This window comes from Salmo salar, chromosome 19 (genome assembly GCF_965601325.2).
Source record: "Salmo salar chromosome 19, fSalSal1, whole genome shotgun sequence".
NCBI classification, from domain to species: Eukaryota; Metazoa; Chordata; class Actinopteri; order Salmoniformes; family Salmonidae; genus Salmo; species Salmo salar.
In genome coordinates, this window is record NC_138309.1 from 31526579 (window position 1) to 31553186 (window position 26608).

The following is a 26608-nucleotide window of genomic DNA, read 5'->3' on the forward strand; positions in this document are numbered from 1 at the left end:
GAGCCAGCATGGTGTGTGGCACTGTGGCCTGGTGTAGGATTAGCAGTTCCTTTTTTTTCTGTGCACCAATAGAAAATGTTTCAGCCAAGATTTTATAAGGGAGAATGTATGTTATGTGTTTGATTTTTCCATTGTAACAACTGTTAGGGTTATAACCTGATCTGCCTTATTTTCATTGAGTTCCTCCCTGTAGCAAAGGGTACACACTTGTGTGCTTGTATGACATAATCATTGCCAATCACAAACACTGCCAGCCAGGATGACTTGAATGACCAAGATGTGTGAAGTCACCTATTTTGATGGATGTCTCCTTCACTAACCCTTTGAAAAGAAATAACCATGAGCATGTGACTGCTGGAATTGAGATGGAGAAATCTCTTGCTATGAATGAGTCCGGGGTAAATCCATTTGAATTCAATCACTTTTTTGACAGCATCCCTTTTGATTTAAACAAAACTGTCCATACATATTTTCCTATGGAAGAAGTGATCAGAATGGGACTTTTTGAACAAGAATGCCAAAACATTCAGAAAATAAATGTGCTCAAATTGAACCCATTTTGCATACCACACAATACCATGAGATCCATGTCTTCCTCACTGGAGAAGATAAACGGTTGAGGTTGATATAATTTAAAAGCTTACAAACTGTTGTCAAACTATTTTATTAGTTAACGTCAATTATCTACAAACGTGTCAACTGTTATTTTTTTGTATTCTCATATGTTGTAGTTTAGACCCTATTTTCCATAATCTAAGGTTTTTGTTGTTGGTCCCTCCATCAGTTGAGACAACATGTTCTTGAATACAGGGTGGGTGTCGTTTCAATCATAGAAATGGAATGAATAGATTGGACCTATCCCTTCATACCACTGCTATTTAGCTGGTACACCATTGAACTGTTTATTGTATTGACATTGTAACTTCAAATTACTACCACAAAGATGTCCACCCATCGTCGAATGTCTACTTAAATGGTCATGTCTGTTCTGTTTCTATGATTTCAACAGATATTCCCATTCAAGTTCCGCATTCTCTGACATGTGGACCGCCAACCATCTTTGTGGTACCATTTGACAGTTGAAATTTAAAATGTAGTCCCACTTATCAGCCAAAACATGACACCCACCCTGTATTCAAGAGCATGCTGTGTCTCAACCGATGGCAGGCACAACAAAAAACCTTAGATTATGTTAAATAATTTGAATATTAAAAAAAGAAGTTTACACATTTAGATAATTGACGTACGATGTTAAAGGGCAACATTGTTTTCCAGAAATTATGAAATAGTTTAACAACCCTGTTTGTAAGCTTTTAAACGGTATCAATCGCAGCAGTTTATATTTTCCAGTGATGAAGACATGGTATGGTGGGGTATGCAAAATGGGTCAACTTTGTGCACCTTTAATTTCTGAATGTTTTGGCATTCATGTCCAAAAATTACTTTTACATGTGTACTGTTATTTGCTGCACCAGTAGGGTAGCAACAATCTGTTAACTTTCCCAAAAGTCCCACTGTTTCCCAGAAATCTTAGTCTGAAGATTTCCAGAATAAGCAGGAAATCTGGAATTTTGAAACCTTACCAATAATAATAACCTGCTTACTCCACAGAGAGTAGAGTTGGGGGAAGTTGGGACAGCTGCTAAAGCTCTCTCTGTCTGTGTATTCTCAGGCGCCCTCCACTGAGCACCCCAGGACAGACAGTCCCATTAGAGACGCCCCCTACTCACCGAGCACACAACCGGTATGTCCACCCCACCCCAACAACAGCCCTCCTTTCACATCCTCCTTTAAAGTCTCCTCATTGACACCTCTGCTTTCACAGCACCTATTTCTGTTCTCTTTTTACATAATCCACTTCAGAGAGGGTAAATGTAGCATACCTGCTGGTTCATCCTCTTCCTCCTTCCCTCCCTCACATCCCTCCCTAGCCCAGTGCTCATTCCTCCACCAGGTCCCTGTGTGCAGGCAGGGAGACCCGCTTCGTAAGTGGTCTGCTCTGGCCTGGCTTTGTCTGCTCAGCTTCCATAGACGACAATCGGTAGAGTCTGGCCCTTTGCTATTGTCAGCTGTTTATAATGAGTTGTACTACAGCGGAGCTATACTACAAGTGTAACTTTTTTAAACACATGCAACTGCTGAGCTTGCCATGGCCCCTCATTACTGATGCTTTCTCTACTTCATGCGGTAGTAGATTCTAGGTGCATCCCAAATGGCACCCTAGTCCCCCTTCATTGTGCACTACCTTTAACCAGGGCCCATGGGGAATAGGGTGCCATTTGGGATGCACACTCTGGCTTTGGAGATTGTTGAGGACCCTACTTATCATTTGTACTTTTAATTCTAGCTTTGTTGGAATATGTAATGAACCCTGAGCTTTGCATTGAGAATGATGTTGACATGTGTTTACCAAGTATTGGAATGTGTTCTGAGTAGGGCTGGCACAATTACTGTGTAACCGACGGTTATGGATGAAGACCGTCATGAAAATAAAATAACCGTCATAACTGTAAAAAAAAAAAAAAATATGTATCTTAAATGTGCACTCATTAACTAAAGGACAGATTTCCACCGGTCTAATGTCCATTGCTCGTGTTTCTTGGCCCAAGCAAGTCTCTTCTTATTGGTGTCCTTTAGTAGTGGTTTCTTTGCAGCAATTCGACCATGAAGGCCTGATTCACGCAGTCTCCTCTGAACAGTTGATGTTGAGATGGGTCTGTTACTTGAACTCTGTGAAGCATTTATTTGGGCTGCAATCTGAGGTGCAGTTAATTGCCGATTTCTGAGGCTGTTTCCAATTGCTGGCAGCATACCACCCTGCATCCCACTGCTGGCTTGCCTTTGAAGCTAAGTAGGGTTGGTCCTGCTGGGGCCCTGGATGGGAGACCAGATGCTGCTGGAAATGGTGTTAAAGAGCCAATAGGAGGCACTCTTTCCTTTGGTTTAAAAAATATCCCAATGCCCCAGGGCACTGATTGGGGACACTGCCCTGTGTAGGGTACCGTCTTTCGGATGGGACGTTAAACGGGTTTCCTGACTCTCTGTGGTCACCAACGATCCCATGACAGTTATCGTAAGAGTAGGGGTGTTAACCCTGGTGTCCTGGCTAAATTCCCAATCTGGCCCTTATACCATCATGGCCACCTAATCATCCCCAGCTTCCAATTGGCTCATTCATCTCCCCTGTAACTATTCCCCAGGTTGTGATATAAATGAGAATGTGTTCTCATTCAACTTGCCTGGTAACATAAGTATAAAATACAATTATGCCATTATTGACTTGAATGGGGATGCCCGTTCTATTCATTCTATTTCTATGGCAGCACATGCAGTGAGAACGGTTATTACTGCGACAGCGGTTATTTGGCTGGCCAATTACCGTCATCCAAAAATCCATGACGGTCACAGCCCTAGTTCTGAGCTACTGCACGTTATTCAGCTTCAGAGCATATGTGTTCCAGATTTCAGAGCTAGTGTTCATTTTGCATCGTCAGGGTCGCTCAAGTCAGGGTAGTAATTGCGAAACGATTTTCATTTTGTGTGCATGTTTGTGTGAGAACCATGTTTGCGCCTGTAGAGAGCATGTCTGTATGTTGAAGTTTTACTCTAGGAACAGCGTCTAGGGGTAACTTCACCCTACACCTATGTTGAAATATTAGCATCGGGGTGTGTGGCTTGTCATGTAAGCCGTCATGTCAACTCCATGCATTATTCTGTATTTCTTTTTTCAGGCAAGCATTCATTTCACCCCTACGGCACTGCCTGCCAAGGAGAATATCTCACCACTGAGTCCCTATGAGGTATTGACCTTAAATCCAGTCATAGAGAATGAATGGGGGCAAGATCTGTGCTCTCATTGTCCATCATTGACAGTAAACATTCATAGTCCATTCTCCGTGCTGAGACTGTTATTCCATCCCAAATTGCACCCTAAGTCCCTAGAAAAAGGGAATAGGGTGCAATTTTGGACATAACGTCATAGATTTCAATGCAGGCTAACGTCTTTTGTTGTGGTTTTCCCTTCCAGACAAGGCCAGGTGCCATCCAGCCCCTCTCCCGTGGTGGCGGGCGGCCGATCACCTCGCCAGCCACTCCGGATGGGCACAGCAGTCCCAATCCCTTCCAGCATGGCCCCGCCCCCATCAACTCTCAGACCTTTGTAAGACCCCTCACCACCACGTAGGGTGAGGGTGAGACCCCCCCCCCCCCATCCTGGGTGCCGTCTCACAGCTGTGTCATTAATGCTCATCGCAACTATTTCCTACTATTTGTCGAAGCTACTTACCAAGGAGTTTGTGCTGGGTCCCTGTCTGTGCATTCATTCACGCACAGGGACTCGCTGTAAAAGCACTGTTTAAGACAAGCGCCGTAAAAGTGGACTTGCATTCTCAGCAAGATTTATCTAAGTCGCAACTACTGTAGCCAGAGCCAACCAATGGCTCACAGGGGAGTTCTGAAATGTTTCATTCCATCTGGTGATTGGGCTAACCCTACTTCATCATCCAACTGCTATAAAGCAGCTATGGGTTGAATCTCAGCAATCTCAACAATCTCCCATGTTCCTGTATATAATGAATCCGCCGCCGAGTTGCACACACATTATCTGAGTGCCATAGCTTCAACAAGGCAGGCACAGCCTCATTTGCCCACCCCTACTGTCTGTCTCTTGCACATCCCCTCATCCCCCTTCACATCATCGTTTCTCCACCTTGTTATCACGCCGTCTTCAGCTTTTCAGTTTTTTCTCAGTCTGCCCCTCTCCTTGTTCCTCTCTTCCCTTTGGCTCCTCCCACTTCATGGACCCCCCCCCCAGCTGCAGTCTCGTGCCCCCTCCCCCGACACGATCGATGAGTTCCCCCTGAACCCCAAGCAGGCATACAAGGCATTCGCCGCCGTGCCTCACTCGCTGGCCGTGCTGGAAACTCCCCCGCAGGTAGGCAGGTCGCCCCACCCAGGCACCCCGTGGGCCCCAGCAAGCATGCTGTGATGGTCGTCGTCACTGTTTAGTCGCTCCAGCCCCCCCTTCACGACTGACGCAGGCCCCCCACCCTGAAGCCTGTTCCCCCCCGTCTGGGCCTGTAACCGTGGTCCGTACTGTGTTGGAATGCAGTTGTGTGTAATCTTTGTTTTTGTACTGGTGGTGCGTGCTGTTCACAATTTCCATTCTGAAAGCAATCATTGATCATCAGCCATCTGTGTCTGTGCTGAGAAGTCCCATCTCAACCATTCTCATCACCTTGCCTGCTTTGTGTCCATAGAAATAGATTCTATCTCTGTGTTTGTGTCTCTCCACTGTCTTTCTTTTTGTCCGTTCCAATGGCTGCCTCCTGTTTCCCACTCACTCGTTCTCTTTTGTGTCTATCAACAGGATCTGTTTGGCCAGAGGAACAATGTCCACCCCAATCAGCCTTCCCCTTCTCCAGAGGTTAGCATTTGTACCACCAGTTACAATACAAGTTATAGGCACAGCATTAATGGTCATAAGTGTGTTTTTTGTTGTCTGTGTGATATCAAATGAGTTTGAATGGCAACGCAGGTTAATGTTAATGTTAATTAATTAATGTTAATGTTAATTAGAAGACATTGAAAAAGTGCCGATAAAACCTGCTTAAAGTGACAAATTGGCTGTTGGTCATGTCCCATTTGGCTGACACTTCGGTGACGAGATGACTTCTGTACATGTGGTTCTTTCAGCCTGAGCTGAACAACGAGGTGTTTGAGGATGAGGTAGAGGGGGACGGGGGAATGGGTATGGGTCAGGCAGCCCCCGTCTCTCCCCGACCCTCCCTCTCCTCTGACTGTCGGGACTATATGAGTCTGGCAGCAGTGCCACGCCTCTCCAGAGCCTCCATGGACATGGTTGTAAAGGTACCCCCTCTGCTCCACCATGGATGCCCCCAATCGGGCTCAGATCAGACTGGTTTCCTTTGCTTTGCTGGTGATGGCAGTGTCTATATCACTGTTACTTATAGTGAGAAGGGGCGGCAGTGCTACATTTGGTGTCAGAGGTGGGATCCTGTCAATAAATCACCCTCATAATCAATCGTAGCTAGTGGTGTTGGGTTGTGATTCGACTGCCTAATTTATGTTTTTCCCACCTGCTTAACAATCAATGAATACTGTGCTGGATATACTGTAAAACTTTCAGAACTCTGTGATGATTCTCAATTGAAATGGTCAAATCAGAGTATTTCAGTTTATTAAAAAAAATCATATTTTTATGGACTTTGTTGTGAGATCTGGCTTTTGTCCATTGAACATTTCATTGGGCAGGTTGAAAACAACCTCCGTCCCCATGGCCCTGTTGCTCTTCCACCTTCCTAACCACCCTACCTCCATGGTCCCCTCCCCCACAGACTCCATCACCTGGGGGCAGAGACAACCTGGAGCAGCGCTCCTTCAGGGACAGACAGAAGTACTTTGAAATCGACATGAAGCAGCAGACACCCGACACCAAGCCCAAAGGCCGTGTGTCCCTGGTTGGAGCAGACGACCTGAAGAAGATGAGGGAGGAGGAAGGTTTGTGCCAGCCAGCTCCTTTATTTCAAGCCCAAATAATACCCATCAACCCCTTCTAGGGTTGCACATTTCTGGTAACTTTCCCAACACACTCCCAGTTTACAAGTAGTATTTTCAGAGTTTCCCACTTGTTATGAACGCAGCGTAAGCTCTGATGAATCGAATCCTAATGGAACTATGTTTCTACAATCCCAGAGAGGAGATTCGAGCAGCGGGCTCGGGAGTACCTGATGGATGAAGATGACGAGGAGGAGGATGACCTGGTGAAGCAGATGGGAGTGTTGAAGGCCACGGGCAAAGTGCTGCTGGACGGGGTGGAGTACAAGGTGGAGCCTGTAGCCATGCCCCCCAGCTACAGCACCACACCCCCTAGCTACTGTGGCAGCTCAGGGTACAGCCTTTTCTCTTGAATTTATTAGGAAATGTACTTTAAATTAAGATTTGATTGATTGCTCATCATTATCAGATGCCTATGTTTTGAGTAATGGAAGATTATATTGTGTGAGGTTTCTTATTTTAAATTCAGCTAATTAATGTTCCCTCATTTATGTTTGTGCCCAAAGGCCCTCGTCAGTGGATGGTAATGGAGACTACCAGAGGAATTCCTTAGAGGAGAGCTTCAGGCTGGAGCAGCAGAGGCCCCACTCCATGACTGGGTAAAGACAACCAAACATGTCCTAGATTTTAAATCACAAATTCATGTATGTGTTGATTATTATAGTCTTTGCCGTGGTGACGCATCTCCCAAACTTGTGTGTGTAGTGACTCAGCACCTCTTCTCTGTGTGTGTGACTCCCGAGTCTCCTGCAGTGTGTGTGAGGTGTTATGTGGAGTGTTAGCAGTGTGTTTTGACATGTCGTGTTCCTCCCTCTCCACCCAGTCTGATCCTAGTGTACCCTGGAGAATCGGGGGCTCCCATCCGGACGGCCAAGGCAGAACGGAGGCAACAGGAGCGGCTGAGGATGCAGAGTCCAGAGCTGGCCCCAGCTGGAGACAAGGACCTCTCCCCCTCCGAGAAACGGGCTCTGGAAGCCGAGAAGAGAGCCATGTGGAGGGCAGCAAGGTACACACTTACACACACACAATCACATCACACACATAATCACAAAAGTATATTTATATATGTGTGAACAAAATAAAGGGACATGGATCAATATGCTCTAAATACTGAGCTAGGTAGAGAACATCAGGGACAAGATTCCTCTTTGCCTTCCCAATCTATTTTTCTGTGTTTCTACTATTTTTGATTTTGTCAGATGTCGTGTTTCTTATCTTTTCCTCGCGTTATAGTGACTGATTATCAGAAATTCCTCTTAAAGGAGCTTGGGTAGTTAAAAAAAATAAAACATTTTTTTAATTTTTAGTTAGGAGTGCATACATTTTCGTACTGGTCCCCCGTGTGAATCGAACCCACAACCCTGGCATTGCAAGCGCCATGCTCTACCAACTGAACCCATCTACAGACAATACCCCATAATGACAAAGTGAAAACATGTTTTTAGATATTTTAGCAAATGTATTAAAAAGGAAATACGGAAATATCTTATTTACATAAGTATTCACACCCCTGAGTCAATACATGTTAGAATCACCTTTGGTAGTGGTTACAGCTGTGAGTCTTTCTGGGTAAGCCTCAAAGAGCTTTGCACACCTGGATTGTACAATATTATTGCATATTATATATTTTTTATTCTTCAAGCTCTGTCAAGTTGGTTGTTGATCATTGCTAGACAGCCATTTTCAAGTCTTGCCATAGATTTTCAAGCAGATTTAAGTCAAAACTGTAACTATACCACTCAGGAACATTCAATGTCGTCTTGGTAAGCAACTCCTCTGTATATTTGGCCTTGTATTTAGGTTATTGTCCTGCTGAAGTGTGAATTTGTCTCCCATTGTCTGTTGTAAAGCCAGGTTTTCCTCTAGGATTTTGCCTGTGCTTAGCTCTATTACGTTTCTGAGTCCTTGCTGATGACAAGCATACCCATAACATAATGCAGCCACCACCATGCTTGAAAATATGGAGAGTGGTACTCAGTAATGTGTTATGTTCGACTTGCCTCAAACATATTCAGGACATAAAGTTAATTTCTTTGCCATATTTTTTTAAGTTTTACTTTAGTGCCTTGTTGCGAACAGGATGCATGTTTTAGAATAGTTTTATTCTGTACAGGCTTCCTTCTTTTCACTCATTGAGGTTATTATTGTGGAGTAACTACAGTGTTGTTGATCCATCCTCAGTTGATCCATACGCCTATCACAGGTATCAAACGCTAACTGTTTTAAAGTCATCATTGGCCTCATGGTGAAATCCCTGCGGGTTTCCTTCCTATCTGGCAACTGAGTTAGGAAGGATACCTGTTAATTTGTAGTGATTGAGTGTATTGATACACCATCCAAAGTGTAATTAATAACCTCACTATACTCAGAAATTATTATACTCAGAATTACCCATCTACCAATAGGTTCCCTTTGCGAGGTATTGGAAAACCTCCCTGGTCTTTGTGGTCGAATCTGTGTTATAAATTCACTGTTCGACTGAGGGACATTACATATTTTAACGACCCTGGGTTCATAAGCGCGGATATCGACATTGCCACAGTCGATAGCGCGCTGGACTTCGGACTAGAAGGTCGAGGGTTCGAGGCCTGCACCCTGCCCGTTTCATCACTCAACGAAAATATAGACCTAGTCCTATATTTTGCTTGCCAAGCCGGCTGGCCGTTCATTCTGTCAGTTAGGTTGCCAGAGACGCGACCCAGTCTTTTTGTTATATATGTGTGGACACGACCCAGTCGTTAGTTCTAAGTGTTCGGCTGCCATGCTGGCAGGCAACCCTCTTATCCATTGCTTGCTAGCCAACGACGGCTAAATAGTCAGGTCAAATAGTCAGGTCAGTGCAGCTAGAATAACCACAAAGTAGCTGCATGTGCATATGTTTAAGCTGTTTTGGATTTCGCCTGGCATAGAAAATGTGCTCTCTCGTCAGGACACTGTTCAGAGGAGCTAGCCAACTACACAGCTAACACAATCACTTCAAACGGAAGCTGGTAAAACAGCAAAACTAGCTGCATTTCATGTCGTTTGACCTGTTCTTCTATTGACATTTCTTTGTATATATCCATAAAAATGATGCGGATTCCAGATTTCGATTGGCAGAGAAAAGAATGTCCGTTCATTCTATTGGTTAGGTTGCCAAAAACGTGACAGTCGTGAAGTCTGTTTGTTCTAAATGTAAGGATATGTAAGACCCAGTCGTTATTTCTAAATGTTCCGTTGCCATGCTGCCTGGCAACATTCTTATCCCTTGCTTGCTAGCTATCTACGGCTAACACAGCCACGTTAATTAAACCGTGCAGCTAGAATAACAGCAAAGTAGCTGCATTTCTTTTCACCTGTTTTTCTATTGACGTGTATTTCTATATATCCATCAAAATGTATATTTCACTGGCTGAGAAAATACGTTCATTTTCAAGAGAACAGTGGAGATTAAATATATTGTAACGACCTGGGTTTATAAGCGCGGAGCATGCTTTAGCGGCACAGTCGATAGCGTGCTTGACTTCGGGCTAAAAGGTCGAGGGTTCGAGACCTGCTCCCTGCTGTTTCATTACAATATACTGAACAACAATATGAACGCAACAATTTAAAAGATTTTACTGAGTTACAGTTCATATAAGGAAATCAGTCAATTGGAATAAATTCATTAGGCCCTAATCTATGGATTTCACATGACTGGGCAGGGGTGCAGCCATGGGTGGGTCTGGGAGGGCATTGCCCCACTACTTGGCAGCCAGGCCCACCCACTGGGTTGCCAGGCCCAGCCAATCAGAATGGGTTTTTCCCCACAGAAGGGAAAACCCCATATTACAGATAGAAATACTCAGCATTTATATTTTGTGTAATATTGAAACTATGTTGCAAATGTCACGAGACAGACAGCAACGTTGTTGCAAACCAAATGTTAGGCTAGAAGCAAGGGGAAATAATGTCTAGATGCCTTTAACAGTGGAGATCAGGTTAATGAATTGGCTGGCTGTGCTGATGGGACACTGGATGAGCATGATTTCTCAGATGGAACAGAAAACAAGATTCCCATTTTTGCGTCATAGGCTTACCGGTGCTAAATGTTTTTTTAGTATGGCTTAGAACGCGTCTCTCGACCAATCACAATGCTTGTTTTGACCAACCCGTTGTAGAAAAATCATGTTAAACACTGTTATTGCACACAGAGTGAGTCCATGCAACTTGTGACTTACAGTGCCTTCGGAAAGTATTAAGACCCCTTCCCTTTTTCTACATTTTGTTTCGTTACAGCCTTTTATAAAAAAAATTATTAAAAAGTCTAATTAATCTACACACAATACCCCATAAAGACAAAGCGAAAACAGGTTTTTAGACATGTTTGCAAAAGTATAAAAAAACGGATACTTTATTTACATAAGTATTCAGACCCTTTGCTTTGAGACACTCAAAAAAAGTTTCTGCGCCATTGAAGGTCCCCAAGAACACAGTGGCCTCCATCATTCTTAAATGGAAGAAGTTTGGAACCACTAAGACTCTTCCTAGAGCTGGCCGCCTGGCCAATCTGAGCAATTGGGGGAGAAGGGCCTTGGTCAGGGAGGTGACCATTGACCCGATGGTCACTCTGACAGAGCTCCAGAGTTCCTCTGTGGAGATGGTTGTCCTTCTGGAAGGTTCTCCCATCTCTGCAGCACTCCACCAATCAGGCCTTTATGGTAGAGTAGCCAGATGGAAGCCAATCCTCAGTAAAAGGCACATGACAGCCCACTTGGAGTTTGCCAAAAGGCACTTAAAGGACTCTCAGACAATGAGAAACAAGATTCACTGGTCTGATGAAGCCAAGATTCAGCTCTTGGCCTGAATGCCAAGCGTCACATCTGGAGGAAACCTGGCACCATCTCTACGGTAAAGCGTGGTGGTGGCAGCATCATGCTGTGGGGATGTTTTTCAGCGGCAGGGACTGAGAAACAAGTCAGGATCGAGGGAAAGATGAACGGAGCAAGGTACAGAGAGATCCTTGATGAAAACCCGCTCAGAATCTCAGACTGGGGCAAAGGTTCACCTTCCAACAGTACAATGACCCGAAGCACACAGCCAAGACAACGTAGGAGTGGCTTAGGGACACGTCTCTGAATGTCCTTGAGTGACCCAGCCAGAGCCCGGACTTGAACCTGATCAAACATCTCTGGAGAGACCTGAAAATAGCTGTGCAGCACATTTTTACTCCTGAACTTAGACTTGCCATAACAAACGGGTTGAACACTTATTGACTCAACACATTTCAGCTTTTCCTTTTTAATTAAATGGTAAACAATTCTAAAAGCACAATTCAACTTTGACATTATGGGATATTTTATGTGGTCCAGTGACACAATCTAAATTTGATCCATTTTCAATTCGGGCTGTAACACAACAAAATATGGAAAAGTCAAGGGGTGTGAATACTTTCTGAAGGCACTGTATCTACTTCTGAAATCCTCCCTCTCACTGTTTTCATCTCTTACTACTAGACTGTTCTCATTGCTATTCTCCTGACTCTCTCCTATTCGTTTCAATGTTTTACCGCCCATCTCTGTGTTTTTTTTCCCCTCTGTCTGTGTGCCCTGTCTCTCTGTCCCTCTGTTTTCCTTTCCTCCTCTTCCTCCTCCCCCTCTCCCTGCCCACCTTCCCCCTCATTGTGGGTGCAGGCCCTATGGCTTAGAGGAGGATGTTAGGCAGTATGAGCAGGACCTGGCTAAGAGGCTCTACCAGTCACGAGTGAGGGCGTCTCAGGGCACCGCGCCACCCCCTCAGTCCCAAAACGCCGCCGCCTCTTCCGCTGCCTCCCAGCTCAGGTCTGCTCAACAGTCCAGGCCCTGGCCCGCATGCCATTGTGGGGGTATTGCTGCCTGGGGTGCTGCTGTGGGGTGCTTTGGTTGGGGGTCATTTATTCAGCTAGCTTTCTTCCTTTCTCTCTCACTTTGTTTCACTCTACGTCTCAATCGCTCTCTTACTTTCTCTCGCTCTTCTCTTGGTTTTAATGCATCTTTCATCATACTAACATACAGTGTGGCTGTAGCAGTCTGTGTGCTGAGGGCCCGCCTAGGTAGTCCTTCTCCTGGATGCTGTCACGCTGGTCTTGTACTTTTATACTATAGTTTTAATAACAAGCATTTTCTGCATTGAGTGAACCACCGCAGGCCAGGACAAGGAGCACCCAACAGCTGCTGTTGTCTGGTTGTCCTCCCCACTCCATTAGAGCAACGTGTCCTAGTTTTGTCTCTCTCTGTCTCTCTCTGTTCTGTCCTAATTTTTCCTCTCTTTCTGTCTCTCCCTCTCCGGTCCATCTCTCTATCTGACGGTGTTCTCTCTCTCACCAACAGGATGAAGTCTCTGGAGCAGGATGCTTTGAAGGCTCAGATGGTCATCGCTAAGTCCCGGGAGGGAAAGAAGCGTGGCACACTGGACCAGCTGGCCGAGTCGCCCTCACCCGCCCCCACGCCATCCCCCACCCCTCTGGAAGGTACATCAGTGGCTGTCTCATACACTCTCACACAGCTTAGCACCTACATTCATTCACTCTCACTCAATGTCTGCGTCCCAAATGGCACCCTATTTATTCCCTGTATATTGCACTATTTTTGACCAGTGTCCTATAGGCCCTGGTAAAAAAAAAATACATATAGGGAATAGGTTGACGTTTAGGATGCAGCCTCTCATTCAATACCACACCTCAATCATCGAGTGGATTCCGACTAATAGTGTCCTAACCTTTCTGTCTAACAGATTTCAGTCCACAAGGAGTGACGTCACCAGGCAGACTGGTAAGAACTGAGTTCTCTACTGCATTTGTTTGTTAAATGTCAGAGTTCATAGAGATATCTCCACTGACCTATTTCAGTCCAGGGTAATAGAGACTCAGACTGTTGCTTGGACAACCAGAGCAAATTTTTGTTGATAATAACAATGTCACAGTCTAACTTCTGCCTTCCTTATCTTTTAAGTAGCTGTTCCGGTTAGAGATGTTCCATCATCTAAAGTGTGCTTATTTGTAGACAGAAAAGTTGTTTTGATGGGCTTTAAGGCGCATTGAAATGTTTCGCAACCATTGTTCACAATCACTTCAGCCTATCAAATGCCTGGATCATCACTACAGCCAATCAAATCCCTCTCTCTACACAAGCCACACCGGACTGTAGTATGAGTCATCCATCCTTCTCCCTTCCTCTTTCCCTTTACCCATCCCTATCCTTCACTCTCTCCCTCTTTCCTCACCTCTTCCTCCATTTTGCTGTCCTTCTAGTCCCTGTCGGAAAAGAAGTTTGACTACCGACAGTTTGCTGCCATTCCTTCTTCCAAACCCGTATACGACATCCAGGTATTGACTGCATGCTGAGCTCCCAGGCCCCAGCCCCCTCCCCCTGACTTTCCCTTCTGCCTCCGCGCCAGTCCCCCTCTCTCCCCTCTGGTCCTCCAGTAATCAGACCTTAAAGCAGCGCTGGTGGTGCCACTGCTTCTACGGCTGCCGCCATTTTGGCTCTCCCCCTGATTGATTATTCGCTGCTCCATTCTGGGGATTTGGCTTGTTAGTTGCTGCCTCCGATATAGTTGATGAATGGATCTTGGAAACATAACGCTAATATGCTAATACACCAGTAAGCTACTGACCACGTATTCAAATCAGGTCCTGGGTCAGTTTTCTATCAGGGTGACCTCTCACCTCTGCTCAAAGCTTTCTCTCCATCCCTTTTCTCCCACTCACCATCCAATCACCTTCAGTTATTTCCAAACAACCAGCCTCAACCAGGCAACATCAACACTCACCAACCAGTGATTTGAGCCCCACTAACCAGCCCCCAATCAGCTTCTTGAGGAAACTGCCCAGATCCTGCATCTCTCCCTCCTCCTCAGCCACTCTCACCAGCTCTCCATCTCTCTCCATGGCTGGGGCTCATTTCCGTGTCTGTCCTGGTTCCTGATCACCTCTCCCTGTATCACAAAAACACAATCTTTTGGGATCTCCTGTCATGCTCTTGACTCCTAGTGCATAATATTTTCCAGTCTATCACTTAACCAACATATTGGTGATGGGAACTTCCTGGGCTAAACGCAATGAGTTCTCCCTAAGCTTGGATCTCAGCCTGCGTACGGATGATTCTACAGGGGGTTCCTTGGGGGTCAGGGAGATTTATTTCTCAGTGGTTGTGGTGGTTTCTGGTCCAGTATTTTGTAATATGTACTGCTATCAGTCTTTTCTCCGGTCTCTGTGGATTAAGTGTTTTATCAATCAGTCTTCCTCAATGAAAGGCCGCCAAGTATTCCTCCACTGCTCCCAATGTAATTTGGCCGTGCAGTTCTTAACTCGAATAGTTCCACCCGTTCGATTAATAATTTGCTGTTCTTTATGCAAGCTTGCCTAGTCTTGAGGCCTCGTGATCTAAATCCAGTAGAACTACTGTAAGACCAATAGGCTTCTCTGATACTAATATGATTCTCACGAACTCAGGACACTGGAATGTGCATCATTTCTGGCATACGGTTACTGAGCTTAACAGTGTGTATAGACCTCAGTGTAACCTTGTTCTCCACACTTCTCCCGAAGTGTGCACTTGTTATGCATACTCCCTGTGATGGGTTAAATCAAGGTGTGTGCGAGTGCGCACTTAGGGAGAAGTGTTGTGGAGAACTAGGAAGCAAGGTATGTGTTTGAGTGTTGAATTCACACCAAAATGGGCTACTGTATGTGTGCTTAGTCCAGTGGGAGAGACCTGTGTAGTGGGCTGTGCTGTGTTTTTCTCTGCTGCATTGGTGACTGTGGTTCGGCTAAGTGTCTTGTAATGGTTCCTTACCTGTGAACAGCTGCTCTCTGTGCTTTGCCTGTGAGATGGAACAACCCCCGGAACTGATGGACTAACACAAGCCTACCTTTAACCTCCCCAATCCTAACGTCATCCTGACCAGACTGCAGTGGCTGTGGCCAAGTGGAACCTACCTTCTGCACTCTTGCTGCCACAGTGACTGCCTGGGAGAAAGACCCACATCTACCCACTGCCAGTCCCCTAGCCCAACTTGGTGACGGTATTCCTGGGATAATAGGTGGCCACATCCCCTAGCCTTCATCCACTCACACTCTCTCTGTGTCCTTCTCTTGCAGTCCCCTGACGTGGTCGATGACGTTCAGTTAATTGACGATGGCTCCAGTAACCCAGGTGAGTGTCAGTGGGTCAGGGTCAACAAAACCTCTTGACAACCACATCAAGTAGGGTCCAGCATCTCTGTTGGTAAAATAGGGTGCTTTAAGTAGAATTGGCCCTAGGGTTGCAAAGTTTCTGGTAACTTTACCAACATTTCCAGAAATCCTGGTTGGAGGATTCCTAGATGTTCTGCTTATTCCCTCCTGATTTCTAAAATATTCCACCTGGGATCTGGAAAACATGGGAAAGTTACCAGAATTTTGCAACCCTAGCCCATAATGTACAGTATGTTACCCTGATCACTTTTATCCCTTTGATTCAGGTGACTTCCTGGGATAAGCAACTCCTATTGGTAGGATTCACATACTGCCGCTTTCTGTGCATTTGCGTGTGTGTGTGTTTCTCTGAACTTTGGCCTGAGTGTGTGTGAACTGCTGTGTTACCCCCGTTAGTCAAGTGTGGTAAACCATAGCGTAGTCAGACCATGCGTTCGTAGTGCTCTCTCTCTCTTTCTCTCTCTCAGGTTTTTAGAGTAGTTGGGCATGGTTTGCCCTGATATGTCTGTAGCCTTTGTAACAGTGTCTGCCGTTATGGAGGCTTAAAACCATATCAGGGATGGTTTTCCAACGTTGGGAGGGGGTTTGCTTTTAATGGCTTTGCCTGCTAACCATTCCTCACGTGTCAACCAGCTACATTAGCTAACATTACCGTCAAACATTCTACAGTACTGTACATTATATTCGGCGTGTTAAACAAACTGACAGTACTGCAGATCCTGCATGAACTCAAATTGACTACACCAAAGACTTAAAAGGGGAGGTTCAGTATTTTACAACTTAATGTTAGATGGTTCCTCACCCTGAATAATCTATGGGCCAGGAGTTACTGTCATCCATGGTTCAGTTCGATAAACAGTCACTACAAACTTAAGCAGACTTTAGTCACGATAGCTACTTTCAGAGTAAGCATCCAAGTACTTCTAATAAATGTTATTTAATTCAATCATTTTGCTATTTTAAATAAAATCAAATTTTATTTGTCACATTTAAAAAAAATAAAAAAAATATTCACCTTTATTTAACCAGGTAGGCCGGTTGAGAACAAGTTCTCATTTACAACTGCGACCTGGCCAAGATAAAGCAAAGCAGTTCGACACAAACAACAACACTTAGTTACACATGGGATAAACAAAAGTACAGTCAATAACACAATAGAAAAATCTATATACAGTGTGTGCAAATGGAGTAAGGAGGTAAGGCAATAAATAGGCCATAGTAGCGAAGTAATTACAATTTAGCAAATTAACACTGAAGTGATAGATGTGCAAGTAGAGATACCGGTGTGCAAAAAGTAAATAAAAACAATATGGTGATGAGGTAGGTAGTTGGGTAAGCTATTTACAGATGGGCTATGTACAACTGCAGCGATCGGTAAGCTGCTCAGATAGCTGATGCTTAAAGTTAGTGAGGGAGATATAATGCACCGAATACAACCGGTGTAGAACTTACAGTGAAATGCTTACTTACAAGCTCTTAACCAACAATGCAGTTCAAGAAATAGAGTTAAGAAAATAAACTAAAGTAACAATAAAATAACAATGAGGCTATATACAGGGGGTAGTGAGTAAATGTGTGGGGGTACAGGTTAGTTAAGGGAATTTGTAGATGTGGGTAGGGGTAAAGTGACTATGCCTAGATAATAAAAAGCAAGTAGCAGCAGTGTAAAATCAGAGGGGAGGGTCAATGTAAATAGTCTTGGTGCCATTTGATTAATTGTTCAGCAGTCTTATGGCTTGGGGGTAGAAGCTGTTAAGGAGCCTTTTGGACCTAGACTTGGTGCTCCGGTACAGCTTGCCGTACAGTAGCCTAAAGAACAGTCTATTACAAACTATCAATGGTGTGTTTTGATCTTGATAGTTTTCTGGTGATGTGGACACCAAGGAACTTAACTCTCGACCCGTTCCACTTCACCCCCGGTGAATGGGGGTTCGGCCCTCCTTTTCCTGTAGTCCACAATCATCTCCTTTGTCTTGCTCACATTGAGGGAGTGGTTGTCCTGGCACCACACTGCCAGGTCTCTGACCTCCTCCCCATAGGCTGTCTCATCGTTATTGGCGATCAGGCCTATCACTGTTGTCTTCAGCAAACTTAATGATGGTGTTGGAGTCGTGCTTGGCAATACGCAGTCGTGGGTGAACAGGGAGTACTGGAGGGGACTAAGTATGCACCCCTGAGGGGCCCCCATGTTGAGGATCAGCGTGGCAGATGTGTTGTTGCCTACCCTTACGACCTGGGGGCGGCCCGTCAGGATGTCCAGGATCCAGTTGCAGAGGGAGGTGTTTAGTCCCAGGGTCCTTAGCTTAGTGATGAGCTTTGTGGGAACTATGGTGTTGACCGCTGAGCTGTAGTCAGTGAACAGCATTCTCACATAGGTGTTCCTTTTGTCCAGGTGGGAAAGGGCAGTGTGGAGTGCGATTGACATTCCGTCATCTGTGGATCTGTTGGGGAGGTATGCGAATTGGAGTGGGTCTAGGGTATCCGGGATGATGGTGTTGATGTGAGCCATGACCAGCCTTTCAAAGCACTTCATGGCTACAGACGTGAGTGCTACGGGGTGGTAGTCATTTAGGCAGGTTACCTTCACTTTCTTGGGCACAGGGACTATTGTAGTCTACTTGAAACATGTACAGTGGCAAGAACAAGTATGTGAACCCTTTGGAATTACCTGGATTTCTGCATACATTTATCATAACATTTGATCTGATCTTGATCTAGGTCACAACAATAGACAAACACAGTGTGCTTAAACTAATAACACACAACTTATTGTATTTTTATTGTCTATATTGAATACATCATTTAAACAATCACAGTGTAGGTTGGAAACAGTATGTGAACCCCTAGGCTAATGACTTCCCAAAAGCTAATTGGAGTTAGGAGTCAGCTAACCTTGAGTCCAATCAATGAGACGAAATTGGAGATGTTGGTTAGAGATGCCCTGCCCTATAAAAAAACAATCACAAAATGTGAGTTTGCTATTCACAAGAAGCATTGCTGGATGTCAACCATGCCTTGAACAAAAGAGATTTCAGAAGACCTAACATTAAGAATTGTTGACTTGCATAAAGCTGGAAAGGGTTACAAAAGTATCTCTAAAAGCCTTGATATTCATCAGTCCACGGTAAGACAAATTGTCTATAAATGGAGAAAGTTCAGCACTGTTGCTACTCTCCCTAGGAGTGGCCGTCTTGCAAAGATGACTGCAGAGCACAGCGCAGAATGCTGAATGAGGTTAAGAAGAATACTTGAAACTAGAAGAAATTTAATTCAATACACGTGGGAACCCCAAACTGTTTTATGAGGCTTGGGCTCCATTCTGGTCTTACTTTAAACAGTCCATCTCTGATGGAATGCATATTAAAACAAAAATAAGTCTGTATTTGACTCCCATGTGACTTAAGGGTTGGATGAGCATTTCTTAGTGTTTTTTTTGGGGGGGGGGTTAAGGTTGATGATGTGCTTATTGATTGCGACCTGCTAATGCCTTGTTCATCTTGCCCGGTCAGAGACTAATGTGAGCTTGTTTTGCCGTTTTTTTTTTTTTACATTTTGTTCATGCTTATGTAAAATGATTCTTATTTTTTTTCTTTTAAAGCATTGTAAACTTTATTTTTGGTCCAGTGGCTGGTCGGTCTGTGGCCATGACTGTCTGTGAGTGTTTGCATTTCTCCACCACCTTACAGGAACAATGGTGAGGTGTTTGCTCTGTCCCTGTACTACAGATTTCCCTTTAACCTTTGTAGCCTTCTGCCCGGTGTGTTTAACTTGTCTAAAGTATGCTATCTTTAAAGCTAATTATTTATTTTTTTATTTGCATTTTTTTCTAGTTGAGTATATTGTTGTTGTCTTGTGTGTAAAACTGAATAAACAGAGTTTTCAACAAAAAAAAGAAGAATCCTTGAGTGTCAGCTAAAGACTTACAGAAATCTCTGAAACATGCTAATATCTCTGTTGACGAGTCTACGATACGTAAAACACTAAACAAGAATGGTGTTCATGGGAGGACACCACGGAAGAAGTCACTGCTGTCCAAAAAAAACATTGCTGCACGTCTGAAGTTCGCAAAAGAGCACCTGGATGTTCCACAGCGCTACTGGCAAAATATTCTGCGGACAGATGAAACTACAGTTGAGTTGTTTGGAAGGAACACAACACTATGTGTGGAGAAAAAAGGCACAGCACACCAACATCAAAACTTCAGCCCTGCTGTAAAGTGTCGTGGAGGGAGTGTCATGGTTTGAGACTGCTTTACTGCCTCAGGGCCTGGACAGCTTGCTATCATCGACAGAAAAATGAATCCCAAGTTTATCAAGACATTATGCAGGAGAATGTAAGGCCATCTGTCCGCTAGTTGAATCTCAACAGAAATTGGATGATGCAACAGGACAACGACCCAAAACACAGAAGTAAATCAACAACAAAATGGCTTCAACAGAATAAAATACGCCTTCTGGAGTGGCCCAGTCAGAGTCCTGACCTCAACCTGATTGTATGACCTCGAGCGGTTCACAGCAGGCATCCCAAGAATATTGCTGAACTGAAACAGTTTTGTAAAGAGGAATGGTCCAAAATTCCTCCTGACCGTTGTGCAGATCTGATCCACAACTACAGAAAATGTTTGGTTGAGGTTATTGCTGCCAAAGGAGGGTCAACCAGTTATTAAATCCAAGGGTTCACATACTTTTTTCACCGAGCACTGTGAATGTTTATATGGTGTGTTCAATAAAGACATGAAAAAGTATAATTGTTTGTGTGTTATTAGATAAGCAGACTGTGTTTGTCTATTGTTGTGACTTAGATGAAGATCAGATCGAATTTTATGACCAATTTATGCAGAAATCCAGGTAATTCCAAAGGGTTCACATACTTTTTGTTGCCACTGTAGGTATTACAGACTCGGTCAGGGAGAGGTTGAAAATGTAAATGAAGACACTTGCCAGTTGGGCCGCGCATGCTCTGAGTACACATCCTGGTGATCCGTCTGGCCCCGCAGCCTTGTGAATGTTGACCTGTTTAAAGGTCTTGCTCACATCGGCTACGGCGAGCGTGATCATACAGTCGTCTGGAACAGCTGGTGCTCTCATACATTCTTCAGTGTTGCTTGCCTCGAAGCAAGCATAAAAGGCATTTAGCTCGTCTGGTAGGCTCGCGTCCCTGGGCAGCTCGCGGCTGGGTTTCCCTTTGTAGTCCGTAATAGTTTGCAAGCCCTGCAACATCCGAGCGTCAGAGCCGGTGTAGTAGGATTCAATCTTAGTCCTGTATTGAAGCTTTGCCTTTTGATGGTTCGTCTGAGGGCATAACAGAATTTCTTATAAGTGTCCGGATTAGTGTCCCACTTCCATATTGAGCCAGTCACCGGTACTTCCTGCTTTAGTTAAGCAGGAATCCAGAGGATAGAATTATGGTCAGATTTGCCAAATGGAAAGCTTTGTATGCATCTGGAGTAAAGGTGGTCTAGCCTTTTTTTATTTTCTTCTGGTTGCACGTTTTATTTTATTTTTTTACCAGGTAAGTTGACTGAACACGTTCTCATTTACAGCAACGACCTGGGGAATAGTTACAGGGGAGAAGAGGGGGATAAATGAGCCAATTGTAAGCTGGGGATGATTAGGTGACCATGATGGTATGAAGGACAGCTTGGGAATTTAGCCAGGACACTGGGGTTAACGCCCCTACTCTTATGATAAGTGCCATGGGATCTTTAATGACCTCAGAGTCAGGACACCTGTTTAATGTCCCATCCGAAAGACAGAACCCTACACAGGGCAATGTCCCCAATCACTGCCCTGGGGCATTGGGATATTTTTTAGACCAGAGGAAAGAGTGTCTCCTGCTGGCCCTCCAACACCACTTCCAGCAGCATGTGGTCTCCCATGCAGGGACTGACCAGGACCAATCCTGCTTAGCTTCAGAAGCAAGCCAGCAGTGGGATGCAGGGTTGTATGCTGCTGGCAATGTGACATGCTGTTAGATATTTGGTAAAACTGATTTAAGTTTGCCTGCATTAAAGTCCCCGGCCACTAGGAGTGCCACTTCTGGATGAATTTCTTGTTTGCTTATGGCCTTATACCGCTAATTGATTGTGGTCTTAGTGCCAGCATCGGTTTGTGGTGGTAAATAGACGGCTATGAAAAATATAGATAACTCTGCGTAGTTAGTGTGGTCTACAGCTTATCATGAGGTACTCTACCTCAGGCAAGCAATACCTTGAGACTTCCTTAATATTAAACATCACGCACCAGCTGTTATTGACAAATACACACACACCCCCACCCATTGTCTTACCAGACGTAGCTGTTCTGTCTTACCAGACGTAGCTGTTCTGTTCTACCGATGCACGGAAAACCCAGCCAACTGTATATTATCCATGTCGTTATTCAGCCACGACTCGGTGAAACATAATATATTCGTTTTTAATGTCCCGTTGGTAGGATAGTCTCGAACGGAGATCATCCAGTTTATTCTCCAGTGATTGCACGTTGGCCAATCGAACGGATGGTAACGCCAACGGATTCTCACAAGGCACCCCGATCGCCGCCCCCTGTATTTCTGTCTTTTCTTCGCTTAAATGACGGGGATTTGGTCTGGTCTCGGAGAAGCAGTATATCCTTTGCGTCAGACTCATTAAATAATAATCTTTGTCCCGTTCGAGGTGAGTAATCGCTGTTCTGATGTCCAGAAGTTATTTTTGGTCATAAGAGACGGTAGCAGAAACATTATGTACAAAGTAAGTTACAAACAATGTGAAAAACACACAAAATAGCACAGTTGGTTAGGGGCCCGTAAAACGGCAGCCATCCCCTCCAGCTCCATTATTCATTCTTCAATTTTTACTTTCAAACAGTACTAGATGGTTTGGTTTACAACTGCTGGTGTGGAGTTGGGCTTCCCTTGCAGGTTACGGGGGTCTGTTCAGGACCAAGCCTCTCCTTTCCCCTCTCAGCCCCCTTCCCATAAGGAACGCTCTCGCTGGTGTTGCCAGGCAGACTAGCCATGCTTTCTCTCTCTAATCTCTCTCAAAGCAGAGCTTGCTATTACTGCACACTAGCGATGGGAGGGAAGTTCGGCTCTTTTTACTGACTGATCTTTTCAACTCGTTTAGACAAAATAACAAACAATAATATAACTCATTTGAGTTAGTAATGCTCAGAGGACCCCCCTACCGGCGAACAATGAACTGAAAACTCAAGTCATAATTCTACAAGCCCCATAGGGGGCTTTATGGAGTTGTCATTTGTGACTGAGATCTGTAAACGTGTGTTTTAAACAATGTACATTTGCTGATTGCTTGGCATACAAATAAGATGATTTTTTTGATACAATTGAAACAAGGTGTAGTTGTGGCTGGAACCGGACTAGCATTGCTTGACTGCCACGAGGGTGATTAGCACTATGTCGTTTGCAAACTCCACCCCCATCATTCTTGCACCATGCGATCAATGATCAGTTCTAAACATGTATTTTTCTTCTCTATGCTCAGTATCTATTTTCATGCGAGCATATGACAGACGGTGGTCGGAGTGCGTCTCTGTAGCTGCTGAGCCGGAGGAGTGTGTATTAACACTGCTGTAGGGTTCATTGCGGCCAGCACGAACAGGTCAAACAAACAACTAAAATGACGAGTCACTCAGAAAAAAATTGTAATTTCTCTCAAGTCAGTAAAAAAGAGTCGTTCAAAAAGAACGTATCGTTCGCAAACTACACATCACTACTGCCACAGCGCTGGCATTGGGGAAGACTTGGGGGTCACTATGAGTCACTGAAAGGGGAACCTAGGTTTAAAGGTTTAGCCATTCACCAGGGTGTCATGTTAATATTGGTTTCTCTGTGCCCGCCAGTGCATGTTGCGGATCCCGGGACTGAGGTGCCCACTGCCACCTCGGCGCTGGAGATGGCCCTCTACAGCAACACGCGCAAGCTGAGGCAGGGCTGCCGCAGCCTGGAGACCGCCGTGCCCACATAACACCTCACACACATGTACCACAGGAGACTGGAGAGACATACATACACAGAGGAGGCACCGGATCACTACACACACTCACAGGTTTGGGAGATGCGTCCCATGTAACCACTGCAGAGACCATGATGCTGATAGTCAACACACACACACAATGTCATATCCAGCGTGCCAGTCTTGCCTTTACAGTCTGAGGATGTGTTGGCCTGAACATGAGGCCCAACGTTCCTGATGCCAGGGAGGAGGAGGGCTGGTGAGGGGAGCTAGCGTTTACGCTTCAGAAATACCATTCTCTTTTTGATTTGGCTTCTTTTTCTTCAGTTTACGTTTTAGTAGCTGAATTATATTAACAGGCGACTTATGTTTTTACTTTTGACCCTCTGATTTTTGCTGTTTTAAATGAAAAATGTGTTCTGGAAGAGAAAGAGGAAAAAATATGAATTGTGTAGATGTAATACTAACTTTTCAGATGCTATTTTTGAGGTTTTCAATGAATAGATTGTGAAATGTCAGGGTTTTTAGCGGGCTTCGGGAGGGGGTGTATATATTGGGAACATACTGCTACCTTCACTGCCACATTTTAAACACTACATACATATCTCAACTGCACTACCACACTGCTTAGAAAACATGTTTATTTTTAAATAATTAATTTTGCTTGTATTTTATTACTCGTTTCTAAAGCCTCCCCTGTAATACATTGTTACCCCCTGTACTTTTGAGTGCAACAGAACAATGCATATCATGATATCATATTAATTCAAATGTACATCTTATGAGGCAAGCACATGTTTAATCCATATCACCAAGATATTTTATTTTACAATGAATACATTTGTTTTCACTTTGATGCACAGGCCTTAACCAGGTTCTGACTGCTGAAATGTCTGTAATACAGCATGGTACATTACAAGGAACATGCTGTCACAGACTTGTAGGATACTGATCCCAGTACAGTTTTTGATCTCGGTGGATCAGAGTAAAGGATCTCTAGCTTTCCTGGACCAGGTTTATCAAATTCTGTCACATTCCCATTCGAGAGAATGTAACTACACTGGAGAGACCAGCAGTGAGACATACACCTACACACATGGACAGATAAGCCACTAGTCTTTATTGAAAATGGCTGTAAATTTAGGAACATAATCTCAGCTTCATCTCCTTTTACATATACGGTACTTTCCCTGCCCTTTTGTTGGGCATCATTTGTCAATGTGAATCTCGCTCCTATCTGGATGGTTTTCCAGATTTTACCGGTGAAGGTAGCAGGTGTTTGCTTTTTTTTTTTTTATCTGCCTTTGGTTAATTTAAATCTGACACCCACTGAAAATCCTTTATTTTTGTGTGAATAATGTACAAAATACTGAATGGAAAGCAAAATGTAAGGCTGAAATTGAGCCAGTCTACTAAGCCAAGACCAAGCAAGTGTCTGGACTGGGGAGCTCTCTCCCTCCCTCTCTCTCTCTGCATGTACAATATATTGGCTTTACTGGGAGAACCTGTAGAGGCAGAAGACATTTTGTTAATCCCTTTTGAAATGTATCTCATTCGACCATCATTCTCAATCTCTTTCCTCTGCTTTACCTGCTGCTGTCATGGATGTTATCTGATGGCAGCTTTGTTGGAGAGTCATGACAGTAGCACTCGTGTTTAATTTAATGTACTAATCATATCTTTCTGTGTTGCTTTCGCTGACTGAAATTCAGTTAGGATGATAACATTTGCGATTGGTTGACAAAATGTTTTTTATTTTTTACTTACTGTAGTGGGTAAAACTTTCCAGACAAAATGGGATTCACAACATTTTTTTTATGCAAAACAACTGTTGGAACTTTCTTTGGTTACACTCTTCTCTCAGAGGGAAAGGGCAGAAGTGCTGGGGTCAAGGCTCATCCAAGACTGTAACTAGTGAATTTGTACAACCAAAGAGGTCTATTTTGTGGTTCAGGAATAAAAAAAGTTTACTTTTCATTTAACAAGCTGATTCACCACATTGTGTCTTTGTATTCTATAATCTAAACTCAGCAAAAAAAGAAACGTCCTCTCACTGTCAACTGCGTTTATTTTCAGGAAACTTAATGTGTAAATATTTGTATGAACATAACAAGATTCAACAACTGAGACATAAACTGAAGTTCCACAGACATGTGACAACAGAAATAGAATAATGTGTCCCTGAACAAAGGGGGGTCAACATCAAAAGTAACAGTCAGTATCTGGTGTGGCCACCAGCTGCATTAAGTACTGCAGTGCATCTCCTCCTCATGGACTGCACAAGATTTGCCAGTTCTTGCTGTGAGACGTTACCTCACTCTTCCACCAAGGCACCTGCAAATTCCCAGACATTTCTGGGGGGAATGGCCCAAGCCCTCACCCTCCGATCCAACAGGTCCCAGACGTGCTCAATGGGATTTAGATCCGGGCTCTTAGCTGGCCATGGCAAAAGACTGACATTTCTGTCTTGCAGGAAATCACGCACAGAACGAGCAGTATGGCTAGTGGCATTGTCATGCTGGAGGGTCATGTCAGGATGCAGCCTGTAGGAAGGGTACCACATGAGGGAGGAAGATGTCTTCCCTGTAACGCACAGCATTGAGATTGCCTGCAATGACAACAAGCTCAGTCCGATGATGCTGTGACACACCGCCCCAGACCACGACGGACCCTCCACCTCCAAATAGATCCCGCTCCAGAGTACAGGCCTCGATCTCACGCTCATTCCTTCGACGATAAACGTGAATCGCGAATCAGACCATCACCCCTGGTGAGACAAAACCGTGACTCGTCAGTGAAGAGCGCTTTTTGCCAGTCCTGTCTGGTCCAGTGACGGTGGGTTTGTGCCCATAGGCAACGTTGCTACCGGTGATGTCTTGTGATGA

At 44.4% G+C, this 26608-nt stretch overlaps 1 protein-coding gene across 20 annotated transcripts in view; it reads left to right on the top strand.

The window, feature by feature from the left end:
* Nucleotides 1-25708, top strand: part of LOC106578665 (protein scribble homolog) — a 131124-nt gene extending 105416 nt beyond the window's left edge. For 5 of the 20 annotated variants that reach the window (XM_014157716.3, XM_014157728.3, XM_014157718.3 and 2 more), the window contains 17 exons: nt 1673-1744; nt 1932-1985; nt 3732-3800; nt 4028-4159; nt 4814-4933; nt 5369-5425; nt 5695-5868; nt 6357-6519; nt 6715-6910; nt 7083-7175; nt 7400-7582; nt 12228-12374; nt 12903-13042; nt 13306-13343; nt 13823-13897; nt 15674-15728; nt 23611-25708. In XM_014157716.3, coding sequence (XP_014013191.2) covers nt 1673-1744; nt 1932-1985; nt 3732-3800; nt 4028-4159; nt 4814-4933; nt 5369-5425; nt 5695-5868; nt 6357-6519; nt 6715-6910; nt 7083-7175; nt 7400-7582; nt 12228-12374; nt 12903-13042; nt 13306-13343; nt 13823-13897; nt 15674-15728; nt 23611-23735 — 1893 coding nt within the window. In that variant the 3' untranslated portion in view covers nt 23736-25708. Of the gene's footprint in view, nt 1-1672; nt 1745-1931; nt 1986-3731; nt 3801-4027; nt 4185-4813; nt 4934-5368; nt 5426-5694; nt 5869-6356; nt 6520-6714; nt 6911-7082; nt 7176-7399; nt 7583-12227; nt 12375-12902; nt 13043-13305; nt 13344-13822; nt 13898-15673; nt 15729-16035; nt 16066-23610 lie in introns of those variants that run through there. The other 15 variants (XM_014157717.3, XM_014157729.3, XM_045702209.2 and 12 more) reach the window with 12 other exon arrangements.
* Nucleotides 25709-26608: the final 900 nt, after the last annotated feature.